This window comes from Onychostoma macrolepis, chromosome 11 (genome assembly GCF_012432095.1).
Source record: "Onychostoma macrolepis isolate SWU-2019 chromosome 11, ASM1243209v1, whole genome shotgun sequence".
Taxonomy (NCBI): domain Eukaryota; kingdom Metazoa; phylum Chordata; class Actinopteri; order Cypriniformes; family Cyprinidae; genus Onychostoma; species Onychostoma macrolepis.
In genome coordinates, this window is record NC_081165.1 from 3,907,454 (window position 1) to 3,929,400 (window position 21,947).

Consider the following 21,947-nt stretch of genomic DNA (forward strand, 5'->3'; position numbering starts at 1 on the left):
TTCAGTGGGTGAAAAACAATGGCATTTTCAAAAATTAGGAAAGTTGACGGGTCCTTAAAAATTTTAAATGTTACAAGAAAGTCTTAATTATGATTTCAGGAGGTATTAAATGTGGAGACTGAAAGACAAGAATTGCGATTTAAACTTAAAGGCTATTCATTGAATAAATATGAGTGCTGCACTTGGGATTTGTGTACTGCCATTCCCAAAGCGCCACCTGCTGGAAGAGAATGATTTTCCATTTTCAATCAGCCCCTAGGTCTGCTGTTGTCAAAGGCCAATGTGAAAATCTGCCAAATATGCTGAAGATAATGTGTTATAAAATGTAAACAATTAAGGCAGTAAAATATATTTATATGTTATTTAATTAATATAATACTTGATTGTTTTTGTGAAAACCTGCATCTGAACTGTAAATCATGCTTTTTACAGTCATTTAATTTTTTTAATTTTTTTTTGTTCAGGTCTTAAAAAAAGGTCTTTAAAAGTCTTGAATTTAAGCTTAAATATCCTGCAGATACCCTGGCCTGGCAAAAAAACATCAATTGTTTTTTATATATAATTGTTCGGCCCTCGGCTGGTGGGGAGGGTTCATTACTGGACCTCGAGCCGTTTTAGTTGAAGACCCCTGCTCTACACCTTATTGATGTAATGCAAAATTGATGCACTATGTTGTACAGTATGTATAATGGTAATAAGTAGATTTATTCTGAACTAAAAGAAACATGCCTGAACCAGGGTTTAAAATGAACACCCACCAAGCACTGAATGCAAGTAATTGTTTGCCTGTGAATTTTATAGTTTCGCAAGGTGGTCATTTAATTAGCATTTAGTTCATAGATCATAGATACATGCAGTGTCCTGAGAGCCCTTGCAGGTGGTTTGAGGCCCTAGCCATATCTTGGCAGCAAAATGTCAATGCCCGTTTATACCAGAATGTCATGGAGACTAGGGTTGGGCCATATTTACCAAATTGGCATCAGACGATGTCTGCAGAAAACATTGCGATGGACGTTGACATTGGGAGATATCAGTTAACTTGATGGCCATAAAAACGTTGAAAACAATTATATCATTAAAAGCATAACTAGATTTCCACTAGATATTTTCATCTCATCAGCAATTTAGATTTTGTCAAGCTCTGCAGCAGCTGACCCTTAAGGCCCAGGTATACTTCACTTATACTTCACGCGTTCCGCTCCGTCTCGCGCACAGCCGCATCCACAAAGCTTTCAAAGTACACTCAACTGTGGATGAGTGCAGACAGATGAGCTTGACACTTGCCCAGTATCACCTATTTGATGCACTTTGTCTCAACATCCACCTCGCGCCTGATCGGGAACAACTTCATTTGTTGTTATTATTAGTAACACTTTATTTTGATAGTCCACTTTAGACATTCTACTAACAGTATCTTTACAACTTTAACTTTGCAACTACATGTCAACTAGCAGTCATTAGAGTATTAGTAGACTGTCTGCTTAATATCTTCTAACACTTTATTTTGATGGGAGAAACTTTCCAATTATGTCAACTTATTCTACTAACCCTAAACCTACCCTAACAGTCCACTCTGAGAGTTAGTAGACATGTAGTTGCAAATGAATGAGAATTAGTTGGCATGTAGTTATAAAGTTACTTATAGTTAGTAGAATGTCTAAAGTGGACTATCGAAATAAAGTGTGACCTTATTACCTAAAAAAATACATATACATACATACATACATGCATGCATACATACATACACACATACACACACACACACACACATATATATATATATATATATATATACATTGACATTAATTATTTGAAGTAAAGGCATGGAAATTGAAAGCACGCATTTCACTGGATGATATAGTGTGATGAAGAAGGGGTTTTTTTGTGGGGAGGATTACGATGCTGACTCAACATCGCGATGTCTGTCAGCCATCGGCGATGGACGATGACATCATCTGTCCGTCTAACCCCAAGGTGGTTGGCTTTTTTACTTTTTTACAACAGTTTTCTGAGGCCCCATGTGAAAACCCCAAGGCCTCCTCTAGGGCTGTGTCTACTGAAAGGCCATTCAAAACCATTTTTAAACTCGCATTTAGATTACCTTTGCCATCATCATAGTAAAATGGTGTATGTAATTCACCTTCACTTTAATATCACTTTAATATCTCCCAACCAGTTGACATTTACAGTAGCTGTTGTTCTGTCGGCAGATATACATTTATATTTGTGTGTGTTTATACATGTCAGACAGAGGAAGAGTTCTTTGATTTGACTGAAAGGTCACAGGAGAAGGAACTGGACATAGAGGAAGAAGAGGAGGATAAATCTGATCAAGATGAAGATGAGCAAGACTATGAAGAGTATGTTGGCAACTCAGTCAAAGAAGGACAAAAGAGCATGAGTAGAGACAATGCTTTGGAGAGAATTCATAGTCTGAGAAACATGGTCCAGACTTTACAGCAACAAGGTAGGTACCATCAGGCATAATTTTGAGATTCTTTCTAAGTGAAGGCTGAGATAATTCCTGATATTTTGTGCGTTAACAGGTCTGTCAGGGCCTGTCCTGTGGCTACAGAATTCCCTTAACAGAACTGCTGATGACCGCGAGGAGGATGGTGAGTACATAAAACATTAGTGATTAAAGCCCTTCTATTACTTCTGCTTGCAATTCACATATACCCTCTGTCACAAACAAATTTTTAATTATTATTAAAAATATTTTTTCTTACGTTTTAAGAGAACCTCAAAGAACGTACTGAAATACTAGAAAAAAAAGTGTTCCCTCTCTCTAACTATAGTGATTCAGAGAATTATCTAAAATAATAAATAATGCTTTGAGGGACGCATGAGTAATCCTACTGTACACTCTCAAACCATAGATATAATTGTGCAGATCTGTGAATACTATGAATTTGTGATAGGATTCACAGATCTCCACAAATACAATATATGTACAGTAGGTTACTCAGCATGTGACCCGCAAAGCATTTTTTATGGTTTGCATGAGCAAAAACAAGTGTATGAATAATGAGGTGTCCGTTTTCAGAAGTATTTATGGTAATTCTCTGAATCACTAGAGTTGGAGAGAAAGAACCCTTTTTTATTTTTAGTAGATCACAAGCATGGGCATAAATGCATATTTACTGATTGTGCTCTAAAACCGTGAGCCTGTAGAACAGCCACATTTTTACTTTGAAAGGTGCAGCGCTCACATTATTTAATTAAATCATAGCCTTTAATATTTAATAATCACATTTGTCTGTATCGTATTCCTGTTTTTGTTTAAGACCTATGATAATTAAGATGTTTGTTATACAATTTATAATTTGACATCAAATTTCATAACTTTTTTTTATTCAAACACATGCTCCTAAATGCATTTTACAGTTCACACACATCTATTTTTAGTCACAAAAGTGAGTAAAATGCTCACACTGTTGAGGTCTAGACCAGTAGGTAGAGCCCAGTGGTGTGATTAACATAAAAGCAGGCATCATTGTCTTGCTTTAGAGGCAGTGTCATGTGACATGAGATTGACCGAATATACACTATATTGCCAAAAGTATTGGGACACCCCCTTCTGATGAACAGGTTTGACTACTTTAGTAATTTCCATGAGTACACATCTTAATGTTTAAGCATATAATGATCTTCTAGGGAATTGTGTTCTTCTAATTTTAAAGCAACAGTTTGGACAGAGGCATTGTCATGTTAGAATAGAAAAGGGTCTTGTCCAAACTGTTGCTATAAAATTAGAAGCACACAATTCCCTAGAATATCATTATATGACAGGCAGGAATTGAAGGTGGGGATTGTGAATGAACAGCATTCTCTCCACCTTCGATACCATGACTTAGGTGCCCTTGAGCAAGGCACCGAACCCCTAATTGCTCCCTGGGCGCTGGAGCAAGGCTGCCCACTGCTCCGGGTGTGTGTTCACTGTGTGTGTGTGCACTTGTTCACTACTCACTGCTGTGTGTGTGCACTTGGATGGGTTAAATGCAGAGCACCATTTCGAGTATGTGTCACCATACTTGACAATACGTCACGACTTAACTTAACTTTAGTATAAGGACCAACTCTCTCTATTAACTAGTTGCTTATTAGCATGCCTATTATCAACATATTCATTGTTTATTACTACTTATAAAGCTCATATTCTGCATGAACATATTCTACATCCATAATCCTACCCAATACCTAAACTTAACTATCTTACTAACAATTAATAAGCAGTTAATTAGGAGTTAGAGGCAAAGGTCATAGTTAATGTTGATTCAATTTATAATAGACAATACAGCAATGTAATCTCTGCTAATTAAAAAAGAGAGTGGAAATTCCCCAAAAATTGGTAGTATTAACTATATAGCCAAAAGTTTTAGACCCCCTTTTAAGTAATTGATTTCCCATTTCAGTAAAGGTTGACCAATTACGATCATAGATTTTGAAGATTTCCGAAAGTTCAGATTGGAAAGTCTAGCTGCAAGGACAGAAGAAAGGAGGGAGGGAGGGATTTATTGTGTTGTTCTTTCTTTGTGTATTGCTGTACACCCAAAGCGCTTTTCAAACATAAGAGGGGATCTCTCCCCAACCAGCACCAGTGTGCAGCACTTGGATGATGCGACTGCAGCCACAGTACATTGGCGCCAGTGCGCTCACCACACACCAGCTACAGGTGGAGAGGAGAGAGCGTCATAGGGCCAATCAAGTGGATGGGGATTATTGGGTGGCCATGATTGACAAGGTCCAGTGGAGGGAATTTGGCCAGGACACCGGGATTGCACCCCTACTCTTGACGAGTAGTGCCATGGGATTTTTAATTACAACAGAGAGTCAGGACCACGGTTTAACGTCTAATCCGAATGAAAAATTTCCACTTAATTTAAAAGTGTTACATTTTAGTAGAGAATTAACAATAAAAGACCTAATGATTAGAATGTTTTGGAATTAAATAAAATAGTTATGCTTCATAACAACTAGGAGTCTAATTGTTCAAGTTTGCCACGGCTTGCTGCATATTGTGATTTTAGGACTGTTTCGGTACAGTTCACTATTGGTTGGGGCCGTGGGGGGGTTTTAAAATAGAACTAGAAATAGAAACAAGTGCAGTGATTTCAGTTTGTTATATTTACATAATATCGAATCCATTTGAAATTAATGTAATAGAGCCTGATTGCCTAAAGTGGTGAGGCTGATCATACAGAAAGAAGCTCAAACCATAAATTATTCTAGAAATCCATATTATACATAATGTATTTATACAATCATATAACATGACACAACAGCTAAATTTGAAAAGGAATTCCACCAATGCTTATGAATTATAATCTCTTCGTTATCACTGCTTGCGAAACAGAGATGGCAAAGCCTGCGCTGTGCATTAGTGGAAGCTGTGAAAGCACAGATTTTCTATTTTTCTATTCTGTTTGTTTTCTTCCCCAGAACAGATCGTCCATATGCTTTGTTAAAACTGAGTTTAACCATGACACACATGAAAAGATAAATCACTCTCCTGCCAACTTGAATTTAGCTATTGAGATTTTAAGTATCACCCTGTAAGTGTGAATAAATATGATTCTATTCTTTGTCTTTGTCATGTTTAACATCCTGTGCCCCTGAATTACAGTTTTGTGATGTTCACAAATCCCTTGGCCAGCTACGTGGTTACAGGTTTTTCCACATATGCAGAAATATTTCAATTTAAAATATGACCTCTTTTTCTCCAGGTGTTTCTCATCCTGTGGCACTGGTTCCTCTGACAGAGGAGAATGAGGATGCCATGGACAACAAGACCTTCCAAAAACTTCTATGCACAGTCGGCATCCGTGCACCCGCAGATGGACAGGTTGGTTTGAGCTTCAGAAGCTTCCATATTGTAATAAAAGTGATTATTTGAAGATGCTCTACACTATGCTATCATCTCATCCAATGTGTCATTCATTAGGAGTCTTTCTGGAGAATTTCTTCCAGCCTGAGTGTGAATCAGCTGAGGTCATTAGCAGCATCTCTTGACCTGGTTGAGACTGCAGCTGAAGGGGACTCTGAGGGAAACAAGGAGAGCAGTCTGACAGTCGAGATGGAGGGTGATAATCAAGACATGAGAGCTCAGGCACTGAGAGCTTTGCTGTTGTCACGCCAGAGGAAATATGACTCTTCCAAATCAAAGGGTAAGCATGCAACATTTTTGGTGATGCCAATGTTGATCATTTTATTAGAGGCCAAGCAGTGAAAGTGTAAATGCAATTATCTGTTAGTTTGTTCTTTGTCGTCTTTTACTCTTCAAATCTGTGGCAACCCATAGAAGATGATAGCACACAGATAGAGGACAATTGGAGCATTCACAATAGCAAATCCTTGTAAATCCTCTAGTGCCGCAAAGGATTTTTTTTTTCCTTCCAATTTCTGAGTTCATGCTAAGTCGAATGCACTAATATAGTTTCAATTTCTACCATATAGACATTTTACTGCTATTTTTTTTTTATTTTCTACAAACATCACCAGAATGCTATTTTTATTCAGATGTTGTAGCATTGGTGTGCTTGGCCTCATGATTGCTGCTTATACAAGTACAAGTGTGTAAGTACTTACTTATTTGGTAATTATCAATTAAATTATTTTCTTTGTCTTTTTAAGACTCTATATCATGTGAGGGCAGTTCTGATACTGTGGAACAAAGGTTAGTGCTAGTATCGATGTATTTAAGTGACCAAAATTTCTGAAGGTTCACGCTAAACATGACTTTTGTACATTTATACTAAATGTGATTTTGATTATTTGTTTTTCAGTGATCATATAGAGGAGAAAATATCAAAGAAGAGAAGAAGAGTGTTGGATGATGACTATAACGATGATGATGATGAAAGAGGTAATGAACAGCATCTTAAAAGTTCATCTAGAATTTCCATCAAATAACTCAAAATGAGAGGAAAGTGAGGTACATGCTACTTCCATCGTAGGCGTGTTTTAATCTGGTATTATACTTTTATTTTGAAGCTGTGATGGACAATTAGCATATTTTGAAAGATAATAATGTATTCTTCTGTGTTGGCACAGGTTTATAAATGAGTCACCTTGTAAATCTGATAGAATAGTGCACATTGTTCCCAGCTGAACATTATAAGCAACTCAGGCTCACAGCATATGCAAAGATGGAGTTTGAGACGGTCCATGTATGTAAATGATAACTGTTTGTGTGGAGCAGCATTTAGCATGAATGGAGCCACTCTGAGATGCACGTAACCTGCACGCATATGAAAAAGGGCATATTAAACCCGCGGAGCATATATTTAATCGAATCGCAGCCTTTGTGAATTCACAATAGTGCTCTGCTTTATTTTGATTTTTAAATGATTTTAATATTTCATACAGCCTATGAATGCGGTCTAATAATGCTTTTCATAGATTCTTGTCTGTGGAATGCGCATTTCCTGTATTTTGCCAATAGACATGGGCAAAAAATGCAGCTGAGTATGTTTATAACAGAGTACTCAAATTTAATCAAGGAATCATGACAGCCCTAATGTCTAATTTTGCTTAGGGCACCAAATAAGCCAGAAACGACCACTGACTAAAAGGCTGATGTTAGATTGTAGATCTTTTTCTACTGTTTTTGTATGTATTTCAAAGTAAAGTAAATATAGTTATTAAATGTCACTTAATTCTATTCAATACTTCTGTGCAATTTGAAGTAACATGTTACAAAGGTAATGTTCAGGTGGAGCATGTGGGTCTTGACTTTGCTTTGGGCCTCCAAAATGGTAAACCAGCTCCTGTTAGAGAGCATTCAACATCCAAGAAGTCTACTTGGTCATCACTACTCAGGATTTTCTCCATCAAATATTTTCTCTTTCTGTGCTGTATCAAATCCTCTCTTTGACGGTCATTCTGTCTTCAGATTTTTTTGCCTCCCTCTATTGTATAGGTAGTGATTCTCCCATTGTCTCAGCAGGAAAAGTTGAGAAATAAAACTATTATAAGTGTGATCAATTGTCAAATTTTTTGCTCTTATCACCAAACAACACACTATGCTTCTAGCATCAATACACAGGTGACAGCTAATGTGCTTTACCAGCAGAGACAACAGGAGGATCAGTTCAGCCAAAGAAGCTGAAAAGATCTGAAGGCAGAATACAGACGACTGACAGTTAGACAGCATACAAATATTGTTTAACCACAAAACTACATCATCCACATAATAACAAATTGCTGCCGTGTAGCAAAGGCTATTTACACTAACTCTGCCCACCAAATTGAGCTTTATTCTTTATACAGTGCGTGCATAATTATTAGGCAAGTTGATATTCTGATGTTCAGAAAAAAACAGGTGGAAAAGAAGACACAGATTAACTGCAGAAGAATTAAAAGTTACAGTAAAGAATTAGGTGTGAAACCATCAGGAACCATTTAGCCATTTTCCAAAACTGCAACCTACCTGGAGTCTCCAGAAGTGCAATATGTCAGGTTTTCAGAGACTTTGGGTAAAGAAAATCCTAAAAATGGCCCTCATTTAATAAGAATCACAAGCTGAAGTGTTGTGAAAAGATAGATTTTTATAGGCTTTGTAGACAGATAAGTTGAGTGACTCTTGAAGGACCAGCATCACATCTTTTTGTACCACTCTTTCAAGAATTTATCTTCCAGAATCTGGCAGTAAGTTTTGGGAGTTTATTTTTAGTCCATCTCTGCAAGACAGACTTTTCAGGATAGGGGATGGACTAAAGATTATTATCTGTGTTTGGGTGCAGGGCTCTTATGCTAGTAAACCTATACACCTATCCTACAGTGCAAAAAAAATGCAGTGACTGGATTGGACTTAACATTAATACATTTAAACAAAATTTAATATGATTCATTTAAGGTCTTCGTGAAATTTTGAAATATCAAATAGAGACATCTAGAACCATTTTCATTGTGGTGGTTGATTGGTAACAGTAGATATCTTTTATAATCAGTGTATGATGCTGAAGGATATTGATAAAAGTGCAATGAATTCCTATATTTATGTAGGTGACTTTCTTTTCTCTCCCACAGATATTTCAGATGTGGATCCTTTATCCAGGAATAACTTTGAAAGAAGCATTGATTCAGACCACGAGAATGCCCCAGCTAAGCGCAGATATAAGAGAGTGTTAAGTGATGAAGAGGAAGATAACTAGAAATGTTAATACAGCATAATACAATTATAAAATGACCCCCTTAAAGTGAATTATTACTAAGTCATCAATCTACCTTTAACTTTTGTAGTTGGCCATATTTGTGGTATTTTACTATTTTGGGAAATCTTTGCGAATGTAATTTCAAACGTCTTGTTCTACATGCTTTTTGGTTTAGTGTTGATACACCAGCATTCTCACTTCAGTGTCAGCAAAACAATAATTGCTCTGTTCTCTCACATTTATATAGGCTTTGGCTCAGTGTTTACTGTATAATTCTTATACATTGAAACATTTTGCTCTTATGAGGTAACTGGCTGTGCTTTTTGTATGTTAATAAAATTTACTGTATGAAATTATCAGGTTTATTGTCCGACGTATATTTGGCAGTCATAATTTTGTTGCAGTAAGCCAATTTTAGCAAGTAGAATGTAGTGTGATCATTGCTTTATACAACTCTTGCTAAATGACAGGGCTTAGATATGATGTCTATAATTTATATAATGTCTCAAACTAACAGAAATAAGGTAATTTAATTTCATCATCTGTCATTGTCAGTTTAGCGTTTGCCCCCATTTTAAGCAACATAATTAGACTACTGTAGCAAGCATTCAGTTTAAACTATGTAACTACATTTTAGCTAAAGGTTTATACTTGTCTCATGAATTCAAAAGCAATTTGATTAAATTGTATGACAGTATTAGCCTTGCTAATATTATCCTATCATAAAGAAAATGAAACCACCATGGGCAAAATAGTCAAATTTATGTTGCAATCATCTGCAAAATTGGAGGTAGAGGGGTGGTTCATTTTCTTTCCATATTTAGTCACTTCAGTCAGCGTCTGAAGCAGAGCGTCTTTTTTAAATAACAGTATAAAAAAAAAAAAAGAAGCAGCTATTTCATTGAGAAAGTAGACTACTCGTAATATGAATCTTTGCCTGTAAATTTCTATAGCACTGAATGTTTGGCCACCCCTGAAATGAGCCATACTTTTAGGGCCGGTGTTGTACCCATTTTCGACTCCCTGCCAAATTATTACCCCCCTCTTTGAAATCACTACCTGATTGCCTAATCCTAATCCTAACCCCTCCCCCACACCTAACCCTAAACCTACCAATAATACTAGCGGGGGAATAATCTGGCAGGGGTCAGAATTGGGCACAACACCGACGCTAAGCAGATTTTCTAAAAACCCCCCTCCCCATTTTCGTCTAAACACCCCCAACATACACATCATTTAAGATACAAATGTTAAGATATATTTACTTAAGCAAACTTCTAAAATTTTAAAAGTTCAACCATTGATTTCAGAAAAATTAGTAATATCTTATATACTAATAAAGGCTCAGAAAACAGTCTTATGTCTTGATTGTGTCTTTTAATAATGACACCTCTCAGCAGCATTCAACGTACACACACAAGTGCCATACACTGCTCTCTAGCTTTTCTCTGCTTTTAACAGTGCTACAGAACTGCTTAACACTATGTGCCACTGACATCTATTGGGCACTCTTGGTTTTACAATACATATGCAACATTCCCCCACTTTGATGACTCCCTTAATAAACAAACTCCAGCTGGTCCAAATGCAGCAGCTGGAGTTCTTACTAGAACCAGAACTTGGTTCTGTCAACACCATACTGGCTCCCTATTAAACATTTTATACATTTTAAAATCTTTCAGCCTGGAATTAAACCACGCCATGCCAGTTTTGTCTGGCCAGAGGAGAACTGGCCCCCAACTGTCATCTTTAGCTTGCTTAGTTGGGGAACCTTAATTTCTGACAATATTGTCCACTTGATTGCACAGATACTATAGAACTGAAATGACCAGGACAATGAGAGCACTGAATCAATGATGAACTGACTTTAACTAAAAAGCTGAATGTTTACTGTTGTTCTCTTGCATTATTTATAAACTATTTTTTATATTGTCCTATTTATATTGTAAAGCTGCTTTGACACAATCTGTATTGTATAAAGCGCTATATAAGTAAAGGTGACTTGTCTTCGGAGAGCAACAAAAATGTGTCATGATCTGAAAAGAACTGAGTGCTTTCATCTGTGCTGTGTGTCCCTTTGGTTTAAGGATATATTTCCACTCTGCCTTAGAGAGCAAGCTGTGTTACACTTCATTGATCTTGCAGAGGATGAACATAAGGGGTCTTGTAGTATAAGACTAGGGCGAATATCACTGTATTTGATTTTGGCTGAATTTTGATGACAATTATAATGTTGTTATTGTTAATATTGTTAAGAATATTGTTGGCTGCTCTATATAGCATTTCATATACTAAATATTAAAACAATGTAATTTTAATAAAGCCATATGATTGTTTACAAGAAAAGATGTAATGTAAAAATAATGTCATTTTGAATAAAGAAAAACCATATTAAAATAACTGCTTTATTCCAACACTAGCAAAGATTTTACACCCTAACCTTCTGTGACCAGTCAAAATACCAATTTAGACTAGCAGATTTTGTTTTTACATTATTACAATGTTGACTGCATAATGTGATCTGTTACACAGTCCCAGATTGGTCATTGTCAGCACCAAAACAACAAACTGCTTCTGAAGTAATGAACAGGGACATCAATGTAAGGTGGAGCTGACGGAACTGTAAAAGAAAGCAGAGGTCAGAAATGGCCCCTGTGGCTATAACAGGACATTCAGAGAGTTCAGGAATGATGTGTTAGGACAGGCTAAGAATTCAGAGGTGGCTTCCATGGCCGTGACAGGTCAGTCAAAGTGTTCAGGAATGACCTCCCTGGCTGTAACAGGCAGAGAGTTCAGGGTTGGCCTTCTTGGCCATGACAGGGCAATCAGAGAACTCAATATAGGGGATCTAGATAATTTTGTTTGGATGAGACTTTTATTTTGGTTGTCACAGGCACCGCCATTGTGTGTGCACACCAGAGGAGACGGCGAAAAAAGAGCTGTGATGCGCTGAAGAATGTGTGGGTCTTCGGGTAGTTTGGTACGAAAAAGTTACATTTAGACCCGTGATAGACATCGGAACCACATGATGCAACTTTAAAGTGTCCGATCGCGCTAACGAGTCAGTTATTGAACGCAACAGAACAAGTTTTTCTCCGTGTTTGTACGTGAAGCTGTGCAAAAGGCCTGCTAGCGGTTAGCTAGTGATTCGCCGTAGGAGTTAAATACTCTCGTGTTTTCTTTCTGTTTACATTTGTTTTTTGTTTCATTTGTTCAAATGAACTTGAAACGTAGTGAATGCTGTTACTGATCATGTGAAAAGGATTCACTGAGTCGTTGGATAGAGCCATGTATTGTTTGTCTTCTCAATACGCCTCCGTCAGCTTGGATTGTGGCCTCGTGGGATCAAGCTGCCATTGTCAGGATCTCGGGGACAATCCCTGAAAGTCATTCAGTAAAGAGATGTTACAGATTGTTAAATCCGTAACAGAAAAAGTCAATGAGAGCATAATCCATCAGATCAGAAACATTAGCAATATATTTACATGTAACGTGTCAATTCTATGTAGTATGACTCTCTCATGAGAGCGATTAATGTATGAAATGGCCCAACAGTTGTGATGAGTACATTATTGTACAGTGGTTGTCCAGACGCCCTAAGCACAACCTTAAGCAATGGCCCTCAACAGTGGTCAAATGGCAACTTTTGTGACAGTGCTGTAGCAACCTACCACATACAACGAAAGAATGGCAACTTTTGTCCACGTTAAAACTTTGTTAGAAGGTTGAATACGTTGTGGCAACATTCTGTGTTTGCTGGGAGATACTTCAAACTGAGATCGAAAGTGAGATGCGTCATAAATTCTCTTACATATACCATTGCTGTCAGAGTCACAGCCACTTCAGTCACCACAGTCATCAGCACCCAAGATCACAATCACCTGCATTCTGATTCCCCGCACCTGCTGCAGCCAATCTAGCTTCACTATATCTGCACACTCCTTCCTCGTCCGGTCTACCGTTCACCTACCTGAACCAGGCCAGACCCATTATACTTACCTGTGTATTTCCCTTACCTCAGAAGTTCCTGATTCTCCACCGCTCCGATTCTCCACCGCTCCAGCAGTTCCATGTGTTTCCTGCAAGGAAAGCAAAGGACTGTTACAGCAAGCCTAGCCTTCTGGATCTCGTCTCATAGTGCATTACTCACACCTAGTCACCTCCTAGTTGTCTCCTCAGTCTCCTTTAATAAATTCCCTTGTTTGACCACTTACTAGTTGTCACAACACAGGCTAGGATACACCAAAAACCTCCTTGAAATGGTTGGAGAAAGCTTAGGAATTAATAATGACCAAAAAGCCGCCACACCCAGCTGCGTCACCCGCGTAGGAAGCAGGGATGGCCATGGAACATACAGAGGCAGGTGCCAGAGCTGGCAGGAGAGAGGCTCGGAGGGTATTGACCACTTCCTCCAGCATGTCAACCTCCATGACACGCTTACAGTCTGGTCCGGTCTTCTGTCACAACACAGGCTAGGATACACAGGATACACATTATTAATTCCTATGAAGCTTTCTCCAACCATTTCAAGGAGGTTTTTGGTGTCGCCGTTGGACAGCGGTCCGTGCAGGCTCAACTCCTGTGATTACGTCAAAGGGAGTCCTCCATTGAAGACTACACTCTGGAGTTCCGCACGATTACTGTCACCAGCAGATGGAATGAGGCCGCGCTGCTGAGTGCCTATCGTCTGGGGCTGAATCCCCGTATTCGCGCCCAGAAGGCGATCTACGACGACAACATGGGACTGGAAAGCTTCATGCAGTGCGCCTCCCGCATTTCGCAACACCTTACTGCCTGTTACGAGGACCACACCAGCTAGCCTCACCCGCCTCTGGACTTCCAGTACCAGACCCCATGCAGATAGACTCCACTCGCCTTTCACTCACAGAGCTTGCTCGCCGCCTCACGGCTGGACTGTGTCTGTACTGTGCATCCCTGGATCATTTAATCAGAAACTGTACCGTGAGACCTCCACACCCTGCGGTGAGTACTATTCAACTTGAACCCGATATGGAGCCAGCATTTTCTCCAAGCTGGACCTGCGGAGCGCATAACCTCGTTCAAATCCGGGCAGGAAGACTGCATTCATCACACCTTCAGGCCACTACGAATATTGGGTCATGCCATATGGCCTATCCCAACTCACCATCCGTCTTCCAATGCTTCATGAACGAGGTGTTCTGGGAGTTCCTCCATCAGTTCGTGATTGTCTACATCGACGACATCCTTGTATACTCCTGGAACCTGGCCGAACATCGCCACCATGTGACGCAGGTCCTTCAGCGGCTCAGAGAACACCACCTATATCTGAAGTTGAAGAAATGTGAGTTTCATCGCTCCACAGTACAGTTCCTCGGATACAACATCAGCCCTGACGGTATCCAGATGGACCAGGGGAAGGTAAATGCCATCCAGGAGTAGCCACTTCCACAGTCAGTGAAGGAACTGCAGCAATTTCTAGGATTTACCAACTTCTATAGACGTTTCATTCACCAGTTCAGTCGGCTCACAGCGCCCCTCACCTCCATGCTGCGCGGCAAGCCCAAGTCTCTGTCCTGGAGCCCCAATGCCCACAAAGCCTTCCAGCATCTCAAAGAAGCCAAAGAACCCGGGAACTGCTGGCCATCAAGTTAACTCTGGAGGAGTGGCGTCACTGGCTGGAGGGAGCTTCCTCTCCATTCACCGTCATTGACAGCTGAGTCCCCGCTACATAGGTCCCTTTCCAATACTTTCCAAATCTGACCTCAGAAGACTACATAGGATAGTCTGGACTGCTGAGCGAATCACAACCCTCCCCACTCGCCAAGAATTGTGCTTATCCAGAGTCAGCAAAAGAGCTGGCAAAATAACTCTGGACCCCTCACATCCAACACACTCCCTCTTTGAACTGCTGCCGTCTGGTCAGCGCTACAGAGCACTGAGCACCAGAACGACCAGCACAGGAACAGCTTCTTCCCTCAGGCAATCCATCTCATGAACACTTGACAACAGACACACAACACTATCATACACTTATTTATTTAACATGCATACTTACATTTCAAATTTGCACATAACATACCTGTACATACAAAAGTGTCTTTTATATATTGTGTTTTTGCATTTTAATAATAATAATTCAATACATTTATATAGCGTTTTAAAAATGGATGCTGCTCGTGTTAGCGTGTGTTTAGCAATTTGTAAGTTATTGTGCAATCGGAGCCTAAATAACGAAGTGATAAGAAGAAGAATATTAAGAACGAGAGCACGATTTCCTCCAGTGCAGAATTGTGACGTCTGTCGCATTTCAATGACGTAAAAATCGCATGAAATGCGACATGACCGTTCAGACTGAAGTCGCATTGCAAAACATCGGATATGTATCCGATTTAGGACCACATATGAAAGTGGACTGGGCCTGAATTGAAAAAATTGGATTTGTGCTGTTCAGACTGTCATAAGAAAATCAGATATGGGTCACATTTGGGCAAAAAAGTCGGATTTGGGTCACTTTAGCTTGCAGTGTGAACTAAGTCTAACAGTTTGTGCACTCTGAATCACCATCAATCAGGAGGTGATCTCTGGTCATGGGTCTCATCTCCTCACCTCAAGCTACCACCGGGTTTGAGCAAAGAAACATAAAAAATGTGAGAGAATTATGCTAATTAGTGGGGAGCTGAAGTCTATAGGAAACTGGACTAACCTGCCTCACAATTTTGATTGGACCAACTTAACTTTTTGCATGGCAGGTGGAGACTAAAATCTCAGGTCATAACAATCATCCTTTACTTTCCTGCGACGCATCCAGTCATCCACAGCTGGTACATATGTATATATTGACAGCTGAGTCCCCGCTACATAGGTCCCTTATATCAACTGTATATATATTATAGTGAGTGTAATCGGTTTTTACAGCTCCTTGATGCAACCCATTGAAAGGCTTATATAAACGCCACAAAATAAGCCTTAAAAGTTATAGAGGTGCAACAGCATGTTCATGTATTTTCGATGCAGAGTGCAGATGCAAATTGCTGTGCATTTATTTGTTTTTAACTTGATGGGAGCTAAGTGAAACGGTTTAAACCCGAAGCTGTGTGTATCGTCTGTCTCATCTCTTTCCCCTCCACTCTGCAGTGCACCACGCCTACTTTTGTAGCATTTTTCAAAACTGTGGTGAGAACAAACCGGTGCTGAAACAGTGGGTTTCATGACCCTTTAACAAAAGCTTGGAATACTGAAGGACAGTTGCCAGCCCAAACAGCAACACCTGATACTCATAGTGCTTGTAGACAAGTACATTTTCGTCCCCTTCCAGGATGTGGATGAAATTGTGGTTGAGTAAGTTGCTATACTTGACTGATTCCCAAGGGGCACCCATCTAATGCTGTAACATGCAATGAAGGATCACAAAAAACAGCAGGTAAATTGTTATGGTCTATGATATTACCAGCAGCTCTAGAATCATTCAAAACAGATAAATGTAATTTCACATTATCATTGGAGAGGGTGATGGGAATAATAATTTCACTGTTGTGTAATAGAACTTGTCACACTCACTGCCAGCCTTCTGTGGGTTTCAGGACAAATAAAACAGGCAATGAAATTACTAGATCGTCTACAGGAAAGGCAGAGCCTTATGTTGAAGTGATGGGATCTTTCCGCCTGTGATGTCTTGACCTATTTGCATTGGCTCGAGGAAAGCGGTGACTAAGTGTGACAGGAGAGCGTGGAGCATTTTAACAGGGTGACTGGATTGAATGAGATTGTCCAGACAATTGGCGTAATTAATGTAATGGTTAAAATTTAAGCCCTCGTCTGGGCAAGCTACTGTAAATGTGACTGCAATTCAGTGTTGAGTCCATGGATGAACAATCATTTCAGCATGTTGTCCACCCAGTTTATTTGTGCTTCAAGCATAATGCTGCTTTAATGTTAACAGCTCTTCTCTGGCATCATTTCCTCCCTCAGGATGCTCAAAAATATCTTGAAATTGCACTTTAAAATGTGTGAAAGATAAAACTAGACCGCTGTAGTCCAGTCTAATGCTCAACCTGTTAGAGTGGACATAAATAAATTTTGGATTCTTCGTGGGGCAAAGCTATGGTTGCTGAGACATGAATGACACTGCATGGAAAATCTGTCGCACTTCCATTTGCAGTATGTGAAGATCTGCCACTTGGTATGCAGCAGAGATAAACACAAGGCGATCAGGCAGAGGTCAGTATACTGTGCAAACAATCCAGGCCAATAATCCAAAAATGAGGGGAATACTCATCCTGTTGAAAAAGTTGTGTTTTGAAGCATGACTGCTGGTTTGAGGTGGTTTAAGCTGGTTCTTAGCTGGTCATGAGCAGGAGCTAGTTGCTTAGGACCAGCACATGACCAGCTTAAACCAGCAGTCATGCTTCAAAACATACATAGCATATGCTTTTTTTTTCAACAGGGGTGGAAACCCCTGGTTTAAAGGTAAAAAAGGTTAATCCACATCAATCTATGTCAAGACTGAGGGCAATTCTGGCCCTCGAGATCCACTTCCTGCAGTGTTTAGCTCCATCAAACATAACTGCCTATAGCTTTCTATTAATCTTGAAGACATTCTTTAGTTTGTTCAAATGTTTTTGATTAGGTTTAGTTTGTTTATTTGATTTTCGTGGAGGGCTACCATCCTGAAGACTTTAACTCCAACCCTAATCAAACATATAAATATATTCTATCTATATATATATACAATACAGTGCCATGAAAAGGTTTTTGCCCCCTTCCTGTTTTTATTTTTTTATTTTTTGCATTTGTCACAATTAAAAGATTCAGATCATCAAAAAAAAATAATATTACACAAAGATAACCCGAACAAATACAAAATGCAGTTTTGAAATAATGATTTCATTTATTAAGGGAAAAAAGCTGTCCAAACCTACCTGGCACTACATGAAAAAGTATTTGCCCCCTAAATCTAATAACTGGTGGTGCCACCCTTTGCAGCGATAACTGGCAATGAGTCTTTCACATCGCTGTGGATAAATTCTGGCCCACTCTTCTTTTGCAGAATTGTTTTTGAGCATGAATGGGCTGTTTAAGGTCATGCCACAGCATCTTACTGTATCCTTACCAGCATCCGGACTTTGACTTGGCTACTCCAAAACCTTAATTTAGTTTTTCTTGAGCCATTCAGAGGTGGACTTGCTGGTTTGTTTGAGATCATTGTCCTGCTGCAGAACCCAAATCACAAACTGACGGCAGGACATTCTCCTTCAGGATTTTCTGATAGAGTGCAGAATTCATGGTCCCATCAATTATGGCAAGTCGTCCAGGTCCTGAAACTGCAAAGCAGCCCCAGACCATCACACTACCACCACCATGTTTGACTGTTGGTATGATGTTCTTTTTATGAAATGCTGTGTTGGTTTTACACCAGATGTAACGGGACACGCACCTTCCAAAAAGTTCAACTTTTGTCGCATCAGTCCACAGAATATTTGCCCAAAAGTCTTGGGGATAATCAAGATATTTGTTGGCAAATGTGAAATGAGCCTTTGTGTTCTTTTTGGTCAGCAATGGCTTTTGCCTTGGAACTCTCCCATGGATGCTGTTTTTTCTTATTGTTGAATCATGAACACTGACCTTAATTGAGGCAAGTGAGGCCTGCAGTTCTTTAGAGAGCCTGTCCTCCAACAAAAAACGACTCTATAGGTTGTTTGTGCAAGCCCTTATTACGACCTATATTTACGTTTTAAAGTTAAGCGCCCTCTAGCACGCGTAAAAATAATGACAGTCTCGTGTTGCGTCTGTCGTCATGAAATGACGTATGACTGTCATTACCAATCAAAATTCGTGTTTATTTAAATACAATGTGTGGACTTTTTACACCGATCTCACAGTATTCGTACATATTTTACTAGGTGGCTAATTCATACGAATGACCACACCTAACCCTACCCCTAAACCTACCCCTTACAGGAATCATGCAAAATCATGATTTTTAGTGCACATTTTATGAGCGCGTGCGTTCTCTGGGATCAAACCCATGATCGCATGATCACGTAATTACATATCGCTGTATAACGCAATGCTCTACCAACCGAGCTACATGAAACCCGAACTATGACGCGGATAAAAGAGTACAAAACATTAATATGAAAATGTCCTGTTGCCGATAGGGGCGCAATTGTAGTATACGCTCTGATGGGTCGTATTTCAGGGATTTGGACAAACGACCTATACGGGCGTATTGGTTGGAGGACAGGTTGTTTTGGGTTCTTTTATGACCTCCTGGATGAGTTGTCGTTGCGCTCTTGGAGTAATTTTGGTAGGCCAGCCACTCCTGGGAAGGTTCACCCAGGACCTTCCAAGTTTTCTCCATTTGTGGATAATGGCTCTGACAGTGGTTCGCTGGAGTCCCAAAGCCTTAGAAATGGCTTTATAACCCTTTCCAGACTGATAAATGTCAACTATTTTGTTTCTCATCTGTTCTTTAGATCGCAGCGTGATGTGTTGCTCTTTAAGCATGCTTCACTTTGTCAGACAGGTTCTTTTTAAGTGATTTCTTGATTCAACAGGTCTGGCAGTAATCAGGCTTGGGTTTGGCTAGAGAAATTTAACTCAGCTTTCTAAAATAATGTGGTTAATCACAGTTCTTTCATGATTTAACAGGAGGGGGCAATTCATTTTTCAAGTAGGGCCAGGTTGGACAGCTTTTTTCCCTTAATGAATGAAAGCATCGTTTAAAAACTGCATTTTGTATTTACTTGCATTATCTTTGTGTAATATTAAAATTTGTTTGATGATCTGAATCTTTTAAGTGAGACAAATATGCAAAAATAAAAAAAAAACAGGAAGGGGGCAAAAACCTTTTCATGGCGCTGTACTGTATATAGTTATATATTATATATTATATTATAATGGTCACCAAATAAAACCGAGAAATAGCGATGTCTTGATATGCAGTTCTCAGCAATTAGTTAAAACTAATTATGTGTCTAAAACTTGGGTTTCACTTTATTTTGATGGTCCATTTAACACATTCTATTGACTATAAGTAATGTTGCACCTACATTTCTACTGACTCTCATTAGATTGTTAGTAGTGTATTAGTTGACTGGTATGGGTTATATTAAGTTGACACGTTCTTGCAAAGTTACTTATAGACAGTAGAATATCTGTTGGGAGACCAACACAATAAGGAGTTAGTAGATATGAAGCAGACAGTCTACTAATACTCTTATGAGAGTTTGGTGTCAACAGAGTGTTCAAAAGGGACCATCAAAATATTGTTACCAAAACTTGACTTATAACATGACTATACAGTACTGTTGGTAAAGAGAATATCATATCCCACCATCTGATATCAAACCATACATGATCACTTCTTTGTATCTTTTACATTTGTTCTGCAAAGTTTTTACATTTAACTGCAATCAAAAAGTCTAACTCCTAAATTCTAATTCCTTTGAAAAGATACCTCCAAGAATAACAATAAATGGATTGTTACTGTAACACTAATACCAACCCAAGAATGCTAAGAATGAACAAGAAAAATACATGAAGGTAAAGACATGAGGAGAAGGAGAACAATAATGAAAGAACATCATTGACTGGGCTGTGCGTATACTCTCATCTTGTGACTCTCCATCACTGCAGCTCTGGGTCATATTAACAGATATGACCCAACAAGCACGATTCTCAGACAGCCATGATCCAAGAATATCGCCCTCTTTCTTGTCTTCATTTGTAGATAATGAATGGACATTTATTCTTACAGGAGCCACATATGATCACAAGATAAGGAGCTGCAGAAGTGGGATTCACATTTACAAATCCTTCATTTTGAAATATTTCTTTGCCGTTGTGAATTCAATGTAAAACTTGGCAGTGATGTTGACTGAAGAGAATCTCAATACAAAATAATCTAAGGAAAAACAAAAGAAAAATTAAAGACTTTAAATGACCACTCAACTAATACTTAGTTTAAAAAACCTTTTGCTTTTAACGAAGCAGACAGTATTTTTTGTCACCTCTTGTTTTGTCAGTTTTATTACTCTTCCTTTTCAAAGAGACGGTTCAAATTGTCAGGGGATCTTTCGAGTATTGCCCTCTTCAAGTCAACTCAAAAGTTTATTTGATTGGATTTTGGTGTAGGCTCTGACTGAGCATTCCTTTTTCGATTTTGGTTTGTGTTTGAGGTTATTATTATGCTGAAAGATGAAATCCCTCTTCGTCTTAAAAGTTTCATGGAGGCCTGCAGGTCTTATGCCAAAAAAGGTTTGATATATGGCACTATCAAACCTGACAAATTACAAGTTTTCATTATTGTAGTTTTCCATCAGTTATGCTGGAACAGATGACCTATTTATTTTTCCTTTATCTTTTTGGATGTCATTGTGGTGTCACATTGTCTCCCCTTGTTGATGATGGCCTGCATGGTATTCAGTGGCTCCTGTGATGTTTTGGGAGTTTTTGTTCAGGGTTAAGTGTCACGTAAACTCATACTTTTCAGTAAGAGTTTGAATGTGAATAGTAAATTTTTCCATCTCCCAAAATAAAAGAGTGTGCACACATACTACTAGGTAATTTTAGATTTCCTGTATTCAATAAAGGATTATACGTGTACATTTACATATACATTTGTGTATAACCTGTTGTAAGTGAAAGTGAAGTGACATACGGTCAAGTATGGTGACCCATACTCGTAATTCGTGCTCTACATTTAACCCATCCAATGTGCACACACACAGCAGTGAACACACACACCCGGAGCAGTGGGCAGCCATTTATGCTGCGGCGCCCGGGAGCAGTTGGGGGTTCGGTGCCTTG

General features: G+C 39.0%; 1 protein-coding gene across 1 annotated transcript in view; it reads left to right on the plus strand.

Annotated features, from left to right (window-relative positions):
* The window catches only part of timeless (timeless circadian clock), a 95,871-nt gene extending 86,681 nt beyond the window's left edge, over positions 1-9,190 (plus strand). Inside the window, exons 24-30 of the mRNA XM_058791393.1 lie at positions 2,248-2,467; positions 2,547-2,615; positions 5,727-5,845; positions 5,945-6,167; positions 6,634-6,676; positions 6,786-6,865; positions 9,031-9,190. Coding sequence (XP_058647376.1) covers positions 2,248-2,467; positions 2,547-2,615; positions 5,727-5,845; positions 5,945-6,167; positions 6,634-6,676; positions 6,786-6,865; positions 9,031-9,155 — 879 coding nt within the window. The 3' untranslated portion in view covers positions 9,156-9,190. The remainder of the gene's footprint in view (positions 1-2,247; positions 2,468-2,546; positions 2,616-5,726; positions 5,846-5,944; positions 6,168-6,633; positions 6,677-6,785; positions 6,866-9,030) is intronic.
* Positions 9,191-21,947: the final 12,757 nt, after the last annotated feature.